The 19266-nt window shown below is 39.6% G+C and overlaps 1 protein-coding gene across 3 annotated transcripts in view; it reads right to left on the reverse strand.

Annotated features, from left to right (window-relative positions):
* The window catches only part of WDR33 (WD repeat domain 33), a 68655-nt gene that overhangs the window by 46318 nt on the left and 3071 nt on the right, over window positions 1–19266 (reverse strand). For all 3 annotated transcript variants that reach the window (XM_051782333.1, XM_051782330.1, XM_051782331.1), the window contains exons 2-5: window positions 3343–3566; window positions 1496–1564; window positions 971–1075; window positions 343–438 (exon numbers count right to left, since the gene is read on the reverse strand). In XM_051782333.1, the coding sequence (XP_051638293.1) occupies window positions 343–438; window positions 971–1075; window positions 1496–1564; window positions 3343–3546 (474 nt within the window). In that variant the 5' untranslated portion in view covers window positions 3547–3566. The remainder of the gene's footprint in view (window positions 1–342; window positions 439–970; window positions 1076–1495; window positions 1565–3342; window positions 3567–19266) is intronic.

Consider the following 19266-nt stretch of genomic DNA (forward strand, 5'->3'; position numbering starts at 1 on the left):
TTACATTCAAGATGTTATTGTGGGGGAAAAAAATTCCTTACTCTGCATACAGTGGTCTTCTAAATAGTAACAGTATTTGCATTTTGTTTCCAACATGTTTCTTTATTATTACAAATACTACGTTCTTGAGAACAGTTAGTATAACAGATAGAGAGGGAATAAGAAGCATTATGTGAATTGCCTGTAGCCAGTCTGACATGGAGTCAGAGCAGAATAAAAGACCTCTAAGACTCCCACTACCACTCAGAACATAGACCCACGATGAGTAGGATGAAGATGTGTTCCTAGAACATGCTCCAAGACCTCAAGGAACTACATAGAAATTTCTACAGATTAATTTACCTGCAATATTGTTTCAAAATTGAAAGTCAGTCCATTCCATAAAGTGAACTCTCCACTAGATGCACCAGTGACCAAACGTCTCCCCTCAGGAGTCCACTGCAAAAGAAACATTTAACTAAACTGGGCAAATATAACATTCAAATATTTCTTCACAATTCTCCAAGTAAATCATGAGCTTCTTCAGGGAATCTGTGGAAACAGAGTTAACTAAATGACTTTCTAGAGGATGCAAGATAGACAAAAAAGCAGAACTGTGCCACAGGGCTTTTGGTTTTTATAACAACAGGATAAAGCCCACTATAAAAGCCACGAAAAAATCTAGAGAAGAAACAGCTTACTGGTATCAGTATATTTACAGCACCCAATATCCATACTAAACAATACTTGTCTCCAAAATGTGATGGGGAAAGTGGAAATGCACCTCAAACTCACAGTAAGAACTCTTGTGTAGTCAGACCTTACCATTTATTTTCCTTAAACTTTCTATAGAAAGACTGGACACAGAAGTAGTCCATGCATTCCACATGCTAGTTTTTGAAGATGCTTTAACTGCCATCTTGTTTCAGTTAAGAATCAGTCTAATTTAAACTAAGACAATACAACTAAGTAATTCCAACAGTGTACTCACCCTGACAACAAACACTGGGCATTTTACTTTATTAGTAGATGTTCTAACAAACTTTGTTGTCACAGCATTCATAGGATTGTTCAGCATTCCTATAGGAGGGACCAGCTGTAAGAGAAGAAACAAAAGATTTAAAATCAGAAACTTCAAGAAAAGCACATATTCTGAAGACCCATTTCTGGAAAAGCAAGACTGTCATTTGCAGGGATATTACCAGAAATAAATCCATAGAAGTGTTTCAAAGTCTGCATGATTTATCAACTCAAACATCCAGAACCAGTATCTTCAAGAGCAGCTTTGCAACCTCAGTGCATTATAGGAGTTATGTCCAGAAATTAAAAGCCTATCCAGGTTCAGGTTCTCTTTGTGGATTCCAACAGAAAATAATGTAGAGTGAAGATACCCTTTGTAACTTTAAGGCTTCTTGCAGACACAATGATAACCTCAGCTGACATGCAGAATCCTTCCCATTTTCTGGACAAGTTTTATCTGAAGAACTTCATCAGTGAATAAGACAATTCTACTTACATCATTATAATATCCTGCATCAGGCTGGATTGCTCGCATATCTCGCTGGTCTCTCTGCCATACTCTATTCTGGAAAGAAGAACACAACTCCTAGTTCATACTAGTGCACTCCACTGTTAAATAACAAAAAGTAAGAAACACATTGAGAGTCTGTTTGGGAAAACTCTAAAGCGCCCCGAGAATTTTAAAATAAGCTCTATTAAGACTTTGGACTCAGGAAACCTGTAGAATTTGTGTGCTGTAAGCAAAGGAGTCAGGAGTGTTTGAAGTGCTGCACATTACTGTGCCACAGATGGGTGGTACTGCCCAAGCTAACAGGTAGTCCCAGAGAGGCACCTTCAATCCTTTCAGAGCTTTATGTTCAGGATAAGGATTAACACCAGCAGTAGCTGTGCTGATTAACTCCACATGAAATCCCACAGAGCAACACGAGCTAGAAAAGGACTTTCTGCAGCTCAAGCATAAAGACAATGCCTTCAAATGGATGAAACTGAGATGTGGGGATAACAATGCCTTCAATTAGTTAAATATTGTGAGCTGTCAAACTCAACCTCTTCTAAAACACTTCTCATGAATTAAGAATAAAATTAATCATTTCAGCTTCGTGCCCCAGACTCTACCAATTTCGATCTGTGTAGATATTGGAAACTTAAGTTACAATTCTAGGTAAAACATTCCCAGCTACTACACTTTGCTACAATTTCTTAAGCCAAGAGCAAATTACATATTAACTGTTTTCCTTGGGTTTCTTGATAGAAACACATTAAATCGGTAGTATTAAGCCAGGACTGAAATGGAATTCTAGTATATCCTAATTTTGTGTAAGCATCCAAGACGTACAGAAATCAGATTTTTTGTTTGTTATTACTTTAATAAACAGAATTTTAATAAACAGTTCCTTTTTCTGCCATACTAAAAAGGTCCTGAACTTGTGAAATTATTCTTTTAGAATAGTCCACTACTAACAGAATCTCTTTTGGGGCATTCCTAAAATAAAAGAATATGTTTAAAATGTTGGATGTTCAAACAGATCTTAGAAGATAACAGCTTAGGTTATTAAGAAAACCTTCCAACTGTTAACACCTACAAGCTACAATCATGCACTGGCCATAGCAGATGGAATTGCTTTCATCATGTTTTTGCAACATTGCTGTCGCAGTTGCAACAATTCCAGTATTTATAAATTGCATTCTATTTCTCCTAGGCTAATACCCATCACTTGTGGAGTAAATCTTGGACCAGAAAATTTTTTTTAAAGAATTAATGTCACCCCATTAGGAGACCTAAATAAGCATTTTTACAGAAACAGTTCTTCAACAAAACTTCATTTACGTTTTTCTGTATTTATCAACTGTACAGAAATGGACTTTCAGAGACCCCAGTGCAAGCTGAAGTGCCATTCAGTAAAATGATGAGAAAACATTTTTTAGTGCCCTGGTTCTGAAGAGGAAGGGGTAATGGTTCATCTTCCACTTCGGGAAATTTCTATTTCAAAACAAAAATAAGAACAACTACATTATTTATAATGAGTTTTTATGATCACTGAAAAGTCAGAATATCATCCAAGACACTCAACTGCACTCCAACTTCTAATTCCAAGAGAGGATGCAAAAGCTGGCATTTATACAAAATATAAAATTAACTGTACATGCAGTTTTATTACCAAAAACCAACCTCCCCTTTTTATTCATAATACAGCAAATTTACAAGCTTTTGTCATTCTGGTCAAAAACGCAGCAGCAGATCTTTTGTTATTCCAGACTGTTGTATGGTCACTGAGAAGCACAATCACCTTCCAGGAAGTCAAAAAGGCTTTCGGACAAAAAACACTTGGTTAGTTAACTAACCTCCAAATATTTAATCACAGAGGGATTGTAGTCTATGGTCTTCCTGTTCACAGCTTTCCTCATGCGCTTCCCGTCGAAGGTGAGCTGCTGCATCGCCTGCTGCTGCGCGAAGTCCGGCCGCTTGTAGAAGAGCTGCCGAGGGGCCTGGTGCTGGAACCTCGGCATGTGGAAGAACCGCGGCGGGGACCCGATTTCCGTGGCCATGGCTCCCTCGGCTCCGGGAACTGCGGGAGCGAAGCAACACGTCAGCACACAGGTACAGATCACCCCTGACCCAAGCTCAGCACACAGGTCCAGATCTCCCCTGACCCAAGGTCAGCACACAGGTCCAGATCTCCCCTGACCCAAGCTCAGCACACAGTTCCAGATCTCCCCTGACCCAAGGTGAGCACACAGGTACAGGATCTCCCCTGACCCAAGGTCAGCACACAGGTACAGGATCTCCCCTGACCCAAGGTCAGCACACAGTTATAGGATCTCCCCTGACCCAAGGTCAGCACACAGTTATAGGATCTCCCCTGACCCAAGGTCAGCACACAGGTCCAGATCTCCCCTGACCCAAGGTCAGCACACAGGTCCAGATCTCCCCTGACCCAAGGTGAGCACACAGTTCCAGGATCTCCCCTAACCCCAGGTTAGCACACAGTTCCAGGATCTCCCCTAACCCAAGGTCAGCACACAGTTATAGGATCTCCCCTAACACCACGTCAGCACACAGGTACAGATCTCCCCTAACCCAAGCTCAGCAGACAGTTATAGGATCTCCCCTAACTCAAGGTCAGCACACAGGTACAGATCTCCCCTGACCCAAGGTCAGCACACAGTTATAGGATCTCCCCTGACCCAAGGTCAGCACACAGGTACAGATCTCCCCTGACCCAAGGTCAGCACACAGTTATAGGATCTCCCCTGACCCAAGGTCAGCACACAGGTACAGATCTCCCCTGACCCAAGGTCAGCAGACAGTTATAGGATCTCCCCTGACCCAAGGTCAGCACACAGTTATAGGATCTCCCCTGACCCAAGGTCAGCACACAGGTACAGATCTCCCCTGACCCAAGTTTACAAGGATGATGAACAGCTTTGGAAAGTGCCATTTCTTGGCAAATAAACATTTGCAGGATTCTCTGAAGAATTATTTTTCCTGCCCTGCGCCTCGTAACGCCAACATTAAAGTAGGTAAGTACCTTTTTTCTCTCTCTGTCAAGAGGAATTCTGTATTGAAACACATCACTAGTAAGTTCACATTACCATCCCTAAACTAAAAATGTGCAGGAAAAGAATGTCCTCAGTGAAACAGCATAAATAAATGCAAGAAATGGCAAGAGCCTTCAACAGACAATATTTCAGATTCAATATAAAAACCAGGAAATATCACATTAGTTACAAATTCATTTAACTATTGACAAGGCAAAAAGTTTTCAAAGGCTGACTCAATATCTTTTTCTAGGACCTAAAACCAAAATTACATTTCCTCTACTTAACTTCTAGTAAATGGCCCACAGATCATAGGTATATTTTCAATTCCATTACTGCAAAATAAATTACATCTTTATCAAGGTTTGATAAATGTAATTGAACATCATTTCCCCCACAACAAAATTCACTGAGAATGTTAAGGAAGTGGAGGGGCAGGGAGAAAATTCCAATATTCAGAATTTTTCTGACAGAGGGAAATGAGTGTAAAATCTGATTTTTCAGTCTATGAAATCCTTACATTATGAGATCATGGCAACCTCTTCAGAGCTGAAAACTACAATATACACAGTCTTTGAAGTATATACTGACCTCAGACTAAGTAGTGACACACACTGAAGCAACAAAAGCTCAAACTTCATTTTGAATGTATTCTCCCCTACATCCTATACTCGGTTTGAAGAACATTTTAAACCAAAATAAACTGGCCCTGTCATCAGGGGAATGCAAAATGGCCGAGAAACTCCCCTTTGCACAAAGGTTTAAGTGTTTACACAGAAGCAAAATGTACTTAATAAAGAGAAAGGAAATAAAATAGCAGATTTCTTTTAAAAAAAAAGATGGCATAACCTGTTTGTAAATTCATTAATGTACTTTCCTAATTAGTTGAAGTACTCATATCCTCAATTTGAAAGAGTTGGAAAGTTGTTTCACTGCCAGATTTAAAAATCTTGCTTTTTTTTGGATTCCAGTAGTTGAAAAACATTTCCATTTTTTAAACAGCAAAATAAAGCTAAGACAGAAATGCCAGACACATGAGGGGGTTTAAAAGCAGTGCATAGTTTGATTCTTTTCAAGAGGTTCTTTCCAACTACAGGGAGCAGGTTGCCCTTTAAATAAACATCAGGCAGTTTGCTGGGCACAGGGCAGGGATCAGCTTGGCAAACTTGGGAGCTCACACTCCTTTCCACTGCTAACAAAGGGCGACAGGCCAGCTACAAACCAAGCCACCCCCAACACCTGGCTGGCTGCTTGCTACACAAACAGCTTCCACAGACAAGGGGAAAACCAAACTAAAGCCATTACAACTATTCTCCATTCAGGATAGACAGGTCCAAACTAAAACAGCAGGTTTCCTTAAAGTAGGTACGGAAACATAACCCCTTTGGCAGGTAGAGCATCTTATGAGACCAAAGTGGCAACTGGGAGGAGAGGAGGAGAGAGAGAGCACCCAGTGGACAAAAACCAAACCTTTACCCCGCAGCTGAAAGGCTCATTTGCCTGGAAGCTGCCCAATACCAAGTGGTCTAATCAGACACCACATCTGCCTCCACACACTCGACTCCAGACCACAACTGTAACACAGGTCCTACAACATTAAGCTTGCCTGGAGCATGAAAAAAGTATCCAAATTTTCTCATGCAAGAATTATGTCAAGCGCCTCTAACACTACCTCGGATCCTCTTACAGCTTGGCAGAAGGGAACAAACTTGTACAGAAAGTTTCAAGTGTTAAATCTCAAGGTAAAATTAAAAGAGAAAGTGGCTTCTTCGAATGAACACAACAAGCTGGCATTAAACACACAACATGCAAGTTTTCCAGTACTACTCTCCCTCAAGTCTGAATAAGACGCTTTCTTATACCAATCATTACTTCAAACCAGAGGGAAAAAGATAATTTTTCAAAACCATGCATCCACACATCTGTACTCTCTTATAGGCAATGCAAAAAATAAAGTTCAAGAACTGAGACCAAGAATGCAGTCAAAGCTATACGCTGGGGCCTCCAAAAACATTTTGATCAGCTGTATTTGCTGATCAACATTATATAAAACCCCCGTTTTAGGGAAATACTGCAAAGCAAAAAGTTAATACTTTGTTTTCTTGCTCCAGAAAAATCTCCAGAAGAAAGTTTCTCTATTACCATCATTGGTAAAGAAGGCATTAGCTATCATGTGGCTCAATTTGGATTAGACACACCTAAAACTACTGCAATCAGTGTCTATCTTAAATTAACATAAACAACATAGACTTAACATGTAATCCACATCAGCAAAAATCACTGTTTAAAATGTGACTAAAGGCATAAACATGTTTACTACACCTCTTCATGCCTAAGGACCCTTCCACATTCATGATTATGACAAGACAGTTAAGTGGCATCACAACTACAACATCATGACACAGGATTAGGAAAATGAAGGATTTATAGTCTGGTTTTTTCAACTTTTGAGATCACTGCCTCTATCACAAAAAGCCTTCCACCTGCAGTTACAAACTCTGCAAAAAGTTTCGTGTACCCAGCTGCTCAGGACCACCTTCTTCTAATCGCCTCAAATGTTCTGCTTTTATCCACATAACATCCTCATCATGTCACGTTTGCATATAACACGTGTGTAATCTATGAAAAAAGAGTGTGTGCACATACAGGTGAGTGTATATACACACCAAGTGAAGGTTCTAAACAAAGCAGCTTCAGAAATGAAGGGGTTTGGTACAGAATCAGTTATCAACTGAAACTAGAACAGTTTTTTCCAAAGACCTCTACTCCAGTCAGAGCAATATTCCCCATTTAAGTTACCAGTATCCTACTTGGTCTTTTGTTGGGACAAACCAGTGCCTCAACAGGTTCTTCTTAATATCTTCTTTATCAACTGCATGTCAGAATTCAGCATGTCTATAGCTGAAGGTCCTCTTGTATTGGCAGTGTGAGGAGAAATACACAAACAAATATTACAGGACACTGTGTAATCCAGTGCAGTAACACAATTTCCTATTTGAAGCAAAGTGCCAAACTTTGTTTTCATTTTAGAGTCCATCAACAGGATTTAAGCAAAAGACTTGATTTTTTCCTTAACGTACACAATCAGAAGCAACAGCAAGATTTTTTCCAACATCAGGTGCAGGCCAGCTCATATTTTGATTCTGGACAGTAATGTTGCCAGTTAATGGCTATTTTCTTCTAGTTCCTTATACTCCTGGCACAATTTGAACTTTGAAGTTAATTTTTGTATACCATTTTTCCACACATCCTTATCAGCTTCCCCCTTCCTGTTCCCACAAATACCCCTTTCAAAGCTGACCAGCTTTCACACATTTTGAGGCATAAATGTATTTGGGGATGCATAGAGAACACTAAACTAATTCACTGAGCAAATACAGGGCCACCCAGTGTTACGACCCGCCCCAGAAAAAGGGAGGGAGGATAACCCAGGTTTTTATCAATAATTCCCTTGGGGTGGATTAGAGTGAAAGGACACTGAATAATCGGTGTTTGAAAACATATACTGACAAGGTTTATTTCAACAATTCTGTATCAACACGCATGCTAGCAGTTTGGGTGTTGTCATAAAACAATGCAACACAGAGATAACTTTTGGGGGGGGAGAAACTGTTTAGGGGAGAGGAAAACCAGGATGAGAGTAAGGGAAAAGAGAAGCTGAGAGTGCAAAGGAAATGGACATAGTCACTGGCCACGGGGTCCAGCGATGCTTGAGAGCAATGGTCTTGATTCACAGGCAGTGGGGAAGAAGGAGAACCCAAATTCTCAAAGTCACCAGTCAGTTTATATACCCTCAGCATGTTTTTGCACCTCCCTGGCATGAGGAGTTGTTTGCCTTTTAGGGCTTAGCACTGGAGGGAGGGATGGGCCCGGTTGGCTACCTGAGGTATCTTCTTGCCTTTTAGGGCTTAGTCCACCTGAGGCATCTCCTTGCCTTTTCAGGGCTTAGCACTGAGGGGATGGGCTCAACTGTCCACCTGGGGTATCTCCTTGCATTTTTAGGGCAAAAGTCAAAGCCTGCAAACTCCTGGAATGCATAAATCATTAACTATTTCAGTCTCTGACACCCAGGAACATTGCAAGGTAAGTAACTGGGCTTATTCTTCAGCTAAGATAACAAAAGCAAGCCTGGGAAATGGTATCAAAATGGGGAATAAATGAAAGCATTATCTGACATGAAACTGAAAGCAGGATTAGCACCAGACAACCAAAAACATCCCAAACACAACTTAAAAGAAACACACAGTAAGAGTAGGAGAAACTACAGAAGCAAAACCATGAGGAGCAAGGCCAGTTAAGAAAGAGTGAATGAGAAACCCAACAAATAAGACACAGGCAAAAGAAAAATAAAAGAATATGGTTCAGGGAGAATTAGGCAGAAGAAACTGGACAACAGAATTAAAGGAGCTTGTGACAGCACCTAAAATGTCCACCCTGTTCCTTAATTGTCAACAACTACACCTGCAACATAGTAAGGCCTTCATTTCTCCCCAGTAGTGCCAGGACAGCAGGTTCACTAATGCTACTGAGTAACTGGAGGGACATTGCTGGAGAGCAGAGTTAAAAATGAAAAAAAACTGACAACAACCTCATACCCAGGGCAGCATGGTGTCAAGACAGATGGATTTGGGGAGTTTCTTTGCTTTTAAAACAAGCAAAAAGTCCCATGCAGTATTAGTCCACCACAGAAAATGGTTACCATTTAAGTCATGTACTCAAATAAGGCTACAAAGATGACATTGGTATTCAGTGTAATACCACTGTTACTTTATCATCTTATTTTGGGTATGGTTTTTCTTCTAATGTCAAAATGAATCTTGCATTAAGTTTGGAAAATTAATTGACAGATTTCGACTTGAATCATGAAACCGAAGCAATTCACATATAACTTCATTAAATCAAAATAAAACAAAACAGGCTACTTAAATCAAAATAAACCCACCAAACTAGTAAAGCTTAGAGAAAGAGAGTCATGGCTTATATTAAATACATCACTACTTACAGACAGTTCAATACTACGTGAAAAATATGCGATTTATGTATAATCTTGACATGTTTCATACGATTTACACAGAAAGCAAAGCTCATCATTAATGAAGTGCAGTAACTGGTAACTAAAGCATCCTTGCCTATTTAGTAGTTATTTTTAACTGAAGGGAAAGGAACTTGGGTGGAATACAGCGAGTAATAACCTGAACACATCAAAAGAAAAGTATGTTTTCAGAGGTAGCACAGAAGGCTGTTCTGTGAAGTCCAAGGCACTTTGCAGTGGTCCTTTGCTGGCCACTGAACACACCATGCCTAAGCTGAAGCTTAGAAGACATTGCTGCTTTAGCCATTTCAAGGGAAAGGAAAGGAAGTGCTAAAAATTTCCTGAGTATCTGTGAACTACTTCTTTAAATGTGTATTGGACAGCTCCACTACAAAGTACATGTGGGCTCCAAAGCACTTACACGGGGTAAGAGAAACAGTGAACATTAATAGTTACTTGCACTGGAACAGCACACAGGAGTTCAAAACGTGGTTCAGTAAAAAAACATGAGTAGAGCAGAGCCACCTCAGCTTCCTGAAGCATAAGAGAAGGACATCACAATGCAAAGGCAGCTTAACAAGTTTATTTCTCCATGCATCAGTAGCAGACACCATCGTTCTTTGACTAGACAAGCACCTTAACATTTACAAGGTATAAATACTGTTTAATTTCCTTTTAGTAAAGTCTTTAAATTCAAAAATCCTACTGTCAACAGTCATCTCTTGAAAAAACATGCCTCTGCACTTTCAAATTTGTGTATTAGAAATCCACAACCATGTTTGACTAAACACAACTGTTCTGCAAAGTGATCACATAAAATACAATTTAATGTCATGCCATTCCCTCTTTTACAGTGTCAACACCTAGTTCCATAAGATCCTTTTTTCTTTTGTCCTTTGGAAGAATGTACATCTCTGCTCAGGAGACCAGCTGTGGATCCTTCCTTGGTTTCCTCTTCCTGAGGAAAGCTCTTTCTTGGGTCTCATCATTCAGAATTTTTTACCTTTCCTGGGAATCAGACCTCTTCCCAGCACAAAAGGATTACATGAAAGGATATATTCCAGACATAACTGTTCAAATTTTTGCCATTTCAGCAATTTTTTCATGTTTTAGCAAAGAAAAAAAAAAGAAGAAATAAACATGCACGTACATAAACCATTTCTCTATTACACAGGAGCAGAGCCAGCCATCCTGATTAAGGACTGAGAGGAGTGATGAGACAGTTCTTGAAAACATAAAATCACGAGGCAAGGGGTTACACAGAAAAAGGATTCTTCATTTTTTTGCAAACCATCTAATTTTACATAAACTGTCTTCCAAATATTTTAAACTATATTAGATAGTCCCAAAACAGTTCCTCCTTTTAACAGTAAGTGAAACTGGACCAAAGATTACTTTTCAATTACTGTTTCTACATCTCCCTTGTTCACTCACTGATAGGAATGGAGCAGGAGCATCAGAAAATCATACTACCAAACCCACAGTAAAACCAGCACTAGCAGCAGCAAGCTTCTACCACATTGTTCTGAAGATACACTTGAAATCTGCCAAAACTAATCTGCATGTCTGCCAATGAATTAATCAGAATCACAGAATATGCAGAGTTGGAAGGGACCCACAGGGATCATCAAGTCCAACTCCTGGCCCTGCACAGGACCATCCCCAGGACTCACCCCCTGTGCCCCAGAGGATCAACCAAACCCTCCTGCAGCTCTGGCAGCCTTGGGGCTGTGCCCACTGCCCTGGGGAGCCTGGGCAGTGCCCAACCACCCTCTGGGGGAAGAACCTTTCCCTGAGATCCAACCTGAGCCTGCCCTGACAACTCCAGGCCATTCCCTGGGTGCTGTCCCTGGTCCCCATTGAGCAGAGCTCAGTCCCTGCCCCTTCTCTGCCCCTGCCCAGGCAGTTGAATCTCTCACAGCACATGAGACTTTGCTTCTGCTCTATGCAGATGTCATCATTTTTCATGTTTCCCTCACAGCACATTAGATAAATCCACTCTGAAAACACAGAAAAAACTGTGAAAAAGAAAAAATTATGCCAAATTGTAGATCTAGTGAAGAATATATTAATTTGACCAATTCCTTGAATTGCTTTGTGTTTCAATTTCCTATGGTATTGGCAAAACATTTTATCAGATTTACAATACAAGATAACCCAAAGTCTGAACATTCTACATCTTTTTGAGGCTCTCAAAAATTTCAAATAATTTTTACTATTTTCTTTTTACAGTTGGCTTTAAGACAGATTTGAGACAGATTAAGCTGTTTCAGCAGAATTAGTGCTACATCTAAAAGATGGTATCTCTCCCACTATTTATGAAAGAGAATTGGTGTATTATGCAGGAATATAAAACTAGTTTAAAAATTAGATGTAATAATGAAGTGCAAAGTTGCCCACAGCAGACCTGTAACAGCAGGAAAAAATTGCTCAAGATTCTTGACCTCTGAGTATTTAGAAATCTTATTCCCACTTTTGAATTACATAAGGCACAACAGCAGCATGCAGTTTTGTGCATTTTTATATGCAGACCTCCAAACATTTTCTACAAGACATGCAGCAGTGAGTACAGCAAGTTTAAACTTAAAAACAAGACTATTACAATTTGAGAGACTCCTTAATTAAGAACAGGTGCTGGAAGTCCATAACACACCAAATCACAAAAGTCAAGGCAAAAATACTGACCTGTGTTACACAACACTGCTATTACACAACATCCCTGCTCTCTGCAACAAGCACATTTTCCTGGGGTTCTGCTGCTGTGCTCCCAATATACATCTGCATCTGTTCTCTGTCCTATTCTACTTGTGAGCAAAACTTCCCTAATTAATAGGGTTTAAATCCTGACCATGCAAATGAGGGGGGGAAAGGATTTAGCAGCTTTCCTCATTCCAGTCATTCTGTTCCAACAGCAAATATAAAAATAAAAACCTCCTAGTTCTTCATTAAAACACAAACAGATATTTTGACTTGGCAAGTCAAAATAAACTACTCTGCCCCAAAAGGTTCATAAATCTGTTCTTATTTGGAAATACACCAAAGATTTTTGTCTCATGCACAGTCCAAAATCTGCTGCACTGGTATGATCAGAAACCTAAAAATGCAAAAGCACATCCCTCCCCCCCCTTAACTTCAGTTCTGTACTTTCATAATGCCCAGTTTCACTATGAAGTTCAAAGCTTTGGATTTTTAACAGAACCCAATTATATACACACACTATATGGAGTCTGAAAGGACAGAACATGTAACGACAAAATGTGATAAGACTGATGCAGTTTTGGATTCAAAGGGTTTATTCTCTGCAGGGGAGGAGGAGTGCTGATATTTAATTGACAAAAGCCCTACACCTCTGAAGTTTCACATACAAACACAATGCTTAAGAACCTCTGAAACAGCAGAGCAAACATACAGACAAATGGATATCTAAAATCCCAAAGGATAACAGGCTATCAGGGAAACACCTTCAAATAGCCAGTCTGAAAATCTCAGGTTACAGAGCGTGGGGGACAAGCCTAAACAGTTGAGGCTGCTTAGCTGCACATAAGTTACACATACATTTAACACTTTTTTCAAATTTTGTATTTCTAGCACTCAACAAATACCTAATAATCAAGTCACAAACGTTCCTCTTTTTATGCTCAAACAAAACCCTTGATTCATTCCACAGCAGACGGATTTACAGAAGATCAGGTGCTTACATACATCATAGAGTCAAAATCCTTCAGTTCACAGGACTCAGAAAACATGGAAGCAAGGAAATGCAGGAAGAGGATGCGTGGCAGACTGCACCCAGACCTCAGTGAGGAAACAGGTAGGATTTGGTTTGCTGCCATGATTTCACTAGTACCGATTTGACAACCTGGCTTTAACTTAAAGTTTACTCACAATATTTTAATAGTTTTTAAAAAACAAAATATTCTTCCTCCCTCTAATCTACCCATATATATCCATTTTTCTCAACTCCTGCTTAGCATTTGTCAAGACAAGCATTTAGATTATAACCCAGCCAGTCTTTCACTACTGTGCCTCAGTATGACAACAGCAATTCATCTTAACCAGCTGAGTACATCCAGCGTGGTTCTCATGCTGCAGTGATCACTGATGCTGCCTCACCTTGGAGCTGCTGCTTTGACAGCAAACAAAACTTGAGGCGTCACTTTTGAACCACAAAACATGCCATGACAAATACTAAAAAAGAACACAGGAAAAGCAGTTTAAAAGCCAAAAAAAAAAAAAAAAGCCTCTCATCCTTGCTTATTCTAAATATCAAGATACTCTTCAGCTGGTTATTGTATCAAAACCTGCTGAACCAACATTAAACTTAGTGAACAACAACAAAGAAATCACAGTTGAATCTGCTTGAGATGCTCCTCCTAGTTTCACCCAATATGCAGTTGTGGCTTTACTTGTCAGGAGAACAATTGTTGGTTTGTATTCAGCTTGGCATTGGCTGCAACTCTCTTTAGTGAGACTGCTGTGCAGCCAGTCATGCTGCATCTTGTACAAACCCACGAGGCTCTGCCTGCCCGTGGAGAACTGGGCACACCTCCTTGCTGCTGTCCATGTGCTCCTGCTGACCCACTCCTCACAGCACTCCTCAAGGGCTACTGTTAGGTACAGAATGGGATGGCCACGGACAGACAGGGAAGAGGAGAAAGAGTGACCAGAAATCCTGCAAGAAACAATCTTCAGAGAACTTTACAATTAGTGGAAGAGAAGAGGACTAGAAGGACTATGGCAGTTTGTAGAGCAAAACTCAGGTAGGGAAATACAGCAAACTGTCTTTGTTTCAGAAACAGCCTACTGAAATTCTGATGATAAAGAGAACAAAGCCCATACAATCTATCAACAGTTTGATTCTCTTCACACTATGAAACAGAAACATACATTTTAATATACTTAACACAGCTGAGTCTCTGAGACCCTAAGAGTTGCAAATTCAATGCTGACAAGATACCAAAGCCTTTTTAGTAAAACTTGTGAATTATTAAGAGTTGCAACTTTTTACAAAGATTCACCTTTCATAACCTTTATCTACTGAATGCTTAACAAACATATCCAGAACTCCTGTAACATTTGCTTTTAAGTAGAAAAGAAATTGCAAACATCAAAAGAATTAAGAAAATCTCTACTTCACAATCCAAAGAATGCTTGCTCCCTGCCCCCCATTTAGTGTTACTCGGGCCAGTCTTCTGACAAAGCAGTGCTCTGTGCCACACCACTTTCTGGGCCAAATAAAGGCAGAAGGGTGTCTTAAGTTTCCATAACTAAGAAATTGAAGTCTGGAAGGGATAGCAAGGGGAGGGTAATAGTGCTATCATGTGTGATCATGTGAAAAAATGTGCCTTTATATGGTGAGAAGTGTAAAAAAAACCCCTAACAACCCACAGCTAAAAGCAATGTTTTTCAGGAGTTAAAAACCATGTTTCAAAAACATAGAACACTTCAAGATAAAAGAACTTTTTATTTCACTGCATATTTTAATGACAAAAGCCATTCACCACTGATGTCTCACTCAAATCCAGAAGTGGAGGCTTTGTGCAACAGAGCCCCAATCTTCTGGGCATGCCAAGGTTCATGTATTCATGTTTTACACAGTTCATGTATTCAACATAAGAAAAGAAAATAGTAAACACTTTTACTATTTTTTGCCCTATTTTACTATTCTTTTCCCCTATTAAACATTACCCTACAATATTTTCTTAGCAATGTCCAAGGAAATTTTTTCCAAGGGTTTTTAATTCCCTTTTAATAAAAAGATGTAGCAGATGCACACAGAAAGATTTAGCCAACAGAAATTCGTTTGTTATTCGCTCCAATCCAAAACTTCAGGTTTTCAAGCAGTTAAATTAGCAACTATGTTTATAGCAAAATATGCAAATTAATACCTACATTTGCTATGCCTGGACTTAGCTAATAAAGAGACACTCTGAAGCAAGAGTAATGGAATTGCAGAGAACAATTCAAACCTTATTGAATCACACAATGCTGCTAAACAAGCTTTGTGGACCCTGCTACAAAATTGAAAGCAAACTTACACAATCAATGTTTCCAATTTTTTACTTTCTGTTGAATCTGAGTTTAAAAAACAGCAAATCCCATCAAATATCCTCTGAATTAAGGAAACAGTGAAAGAAAACAGCAATTCTAAACTACTTTGACCAAGTAAAGTTCTAGTTATTCATGTGGATGTGTAGCTTCTCACCAGTTGCTTCAGTTAAGATTTAAAAGTCTAGCATACACACAAATTATTCTTTTGCCACAGTTTGGTGTGGAAGATCAATGCATAACTCACTTGTTACTAGTTAGGCTAGAAACTGTTTACTCCAATGTGGAACAAACTTACAATAGGAAAAAATACACTGTGCTGGTTATTGCAGTTTCAAGCTCCCGGTGTTTAAAAGTCCACCTTCTGAAAGTTTTGTCAGAAACACACCTATATTCAAAGACAGTCAACTCAGAGATTTTTTTTCTATATAAAGAAACATTCAATACTAGAACACTTTCTAAACTGATGAGTGATGTATAAATATCTCATACAACTCAAAGAAATTAGAAATACACTTTCTTTTAACTGGAATCACAGAGCTGACTTTTCCAGAAATGTGTTTTCTGGTCTCTGCTTGCAGATTATGTGCCATGCAAATGCCTGGTTGTGAAGGCACAGATATACAGACAGACACTGCTCAAAGACCATATTTCAGTTCATTGGTAAACAGTCTTTGCTTTGACATTCAGCAGTGCTCAATAAAAGCATGTGATCATTTTCTGTGTCAATACATTTCCCAGTAAAGGAGATTCAAACTCACACACATAAGCTCGTACAAAGCCTTTCAAGGAGCAAGGGCTCAGTGTCTGATTTTCCCCAACTACAGGAAGAGTCCAGCTTCCCCATGAGAATGACAATTCAGTAGAAAGGCACCTCACCAGAGAGTTTCAGTTTGGAAAGCCAGAGTTCTCCAAAAGGCTAAAATCCCCTGGCATTTCTTTCCTACTTCATATTGCCTGCCTTGAGAATATCAGCAAGTTTTTCTGGCAAATCCAGCACTTCCATCACCAGTTTTAGGTCAGTATTTTCATCTAACTGCATAGAAAGCTTGGCAGCTGTGGCTTATATTAGTCAAGAGTCTACAAAAGATATTACTAGAAAAAGCTACTTTATTTATTAGGCTTGGATTCGCTGAGAAGACCAAAATATTTGCATCCATCCATAGAAAGAGATTACAAAATATACTTGACTGACTCAAGTATGAATTGAACTCCAAACCTCACAACTGAGAAACAGTGCAAATATTGCAGAATGAACACACTATATTAATACTCATTCAGTCTGCACCCTCCTGCTTCCAATTCTGGGCTACAAATCTACAATTTTTCTTGTGACATAATCATAACATTTCACCAGTCTGAGCAAAGAGGTGCAATGGTTTGCTTACAAGCATGTCCTGACAGGAAAAAAGGCACTTTCAGGTGGTGATTTTTACTGGGATGGGGGAAGGAGAACAAGAGTAGAAATCATGACTGCTCATTCTGATCCCACAATTTAAGTGCAACAATAGCTACTGAGGGAACTTGAGCACTGTGTGAAGAGTCTAGAAACTGCTGAGATGACCTGAAGCCAACCTAAAACTGCTGAGACCAAGAAAAAAAAGAAAGCAGTCCTGGCTTGACCCAAACTGTGTGTTCCTGTCCTACATGACCCCTCCTTCAAGCCAACGTGAACATTTGGTGACCACACTGGACACACACCTAAGAAACAACTCTGTGTTAAGAGATCCTTTTTGTTAACATTGGTCAAACCCCAGGCAACTGACTGTGGAGTTCTGGAATGACTTTGCTGGCACAGGAGGAAAACCAAAGGATCAGAAGCAGGGGAAGTTACCACTTGGCACTGCCATGCCAGATTAGGGGACTGCAAAGGTACACAGGACAGGTCAGAGTTGCACCACGACACAGCCCTCAGGCTGTAAATCCAGCACTTCCATCAGCTGGAGCTGTGGCACTACTTATCCAGCTCAAAGCACAGCTCCTCCAGACTCAAGTGTGCAGATGAATACTCCTATACCCATGGTAAAATACAAATCACCACGCTGCCAAAGCTTCACCAGGAACACAAAAACTATACCAAACCCATTAAATAGACTCCTTGTCATCCAGTCTCTGGCCTCCTTTTAAAAAGTGACACATTAACATATTCTTTTCATATGTTTTTTCGATTTGGGATGATTTAAAGGAACCCTCAAATTTTTAAACCCAAGAAACACTGATTAATTCAAGTACCTGTGTGCTCCTATTGAAGTGTATAAAACATTAGTATACAGAACTGAGCAGTGCCAACAAATCTATAGTTCCAATGGCAAAACTGCTTTCGGCCTATGCCCCTCCTGCCACACTGTTCAACTCAGGGGCACTCACTTTTGGGTAAAGTCAAAGTTGAGTGACTAAGAGTTACCATAATTCCAAGCTTCATGACCAACTGCCTTGATTTAAAGCTTGGTATTTAAAGACATGATCAGAATTTGAGGGGTGTTTTTCATCCCTATCTGCTATATCCATTTGGAAGTGCACACGTTGCCCCTCAACACAGTTATAGTCACCCAGGGCAGCCTAACTCAACACCACGGCACAGACAGGGATTTACCATCACCTCCTCTTTCCCACCTCAGTGGTTCCAGATCCAGTGCTTCCAACTCACAGGCCAAAACACAAAAGTGAGCCAGACTAAAACCAAACATCCTACTTTTGCTCACAGAAAGGGTCCCCTGGTACAGCTGCCTGCACCACTGTATCAACTCTGGTACCAAGAAAAGACAGGCAGAATACTAGGATTTTAATTATTCAAAACTACTAAAAATTCTAAGTTAAAATTCACAACTACACTGATAACATTTTCAAAGCTTCAAAAGTCAACAGAATGTTTTTTGAACCATTGCATTTCATTATACTGAAGAATAATAGAACAGCACTAATGAGCTCATGGTTGGCATGTTTTTGTTCTTCATATCAAAATCAACTAACTGAAAGTAAATAGAAAATTGGGAGTGTTCAGATTTAACAACAGTGTATGGGAAAAAAAATCCTATTTGAAGGAAAAACAAAACTGAAGACAAATTTCTACCTCTTTTTCTGGTAGAAAACAGTGCACCAGGGTCACCTGCTGCAGTATGTAAGTGCCCAGAGAAGAAGAGATGTTTCCATTTGTGTCTGAAGAATGTGAAACACTGCTTATACTTTTATATGTGTAAGAACACTTACATGTAATTGTTTGAAACAACACTTGTGTACAACATAAGCTTTATCAGGGTTAGTCAACAGTGAAGTTCAATACTGTAGAACAAGTCTTTCCTTCTACAACTGAGAGAAACTGTGATAAAAGCCACAATTAGTGAAACTACTTAGAACAGAACACCCAGCTCCTGGTAAGACTTCAGTGCAACTTAGTACAATTCATTATTGTTAGACTTGGTACATTTTTCAATCCTTAAAGTATATTTACATGGATTTTCAGCATTAAATATTATCCAATATGATAGAAGTTGGCACTTATGCTGCCTGTTCAGCAAGGTATCTTTATGAATAGAATCTCCTTAAGTGAAAAAAACCCAAACAAACAGGTACATAGCTTCCCAGATAAACTGGGATCTGTTTATCAAGGCCATTCTTGCTATAAAGAATCATACTCCCATTTTATAACT

This window comes from Manacus candei, unplaced genomic scaffold (genome assembly GCF_025592945.1).
Source record: "Manacus candei isolate 608988 ecotype Guabito, Panama unplaced genomic scaffold, ASM2559294v1 h1tg000015l, whole genome shotgun sequence".
Lineage (NCBI taxonomy): Eukaryota > Metazoa > Chordata > Aves > Passeriformes > Pipridae > Manacus > Manacus candei.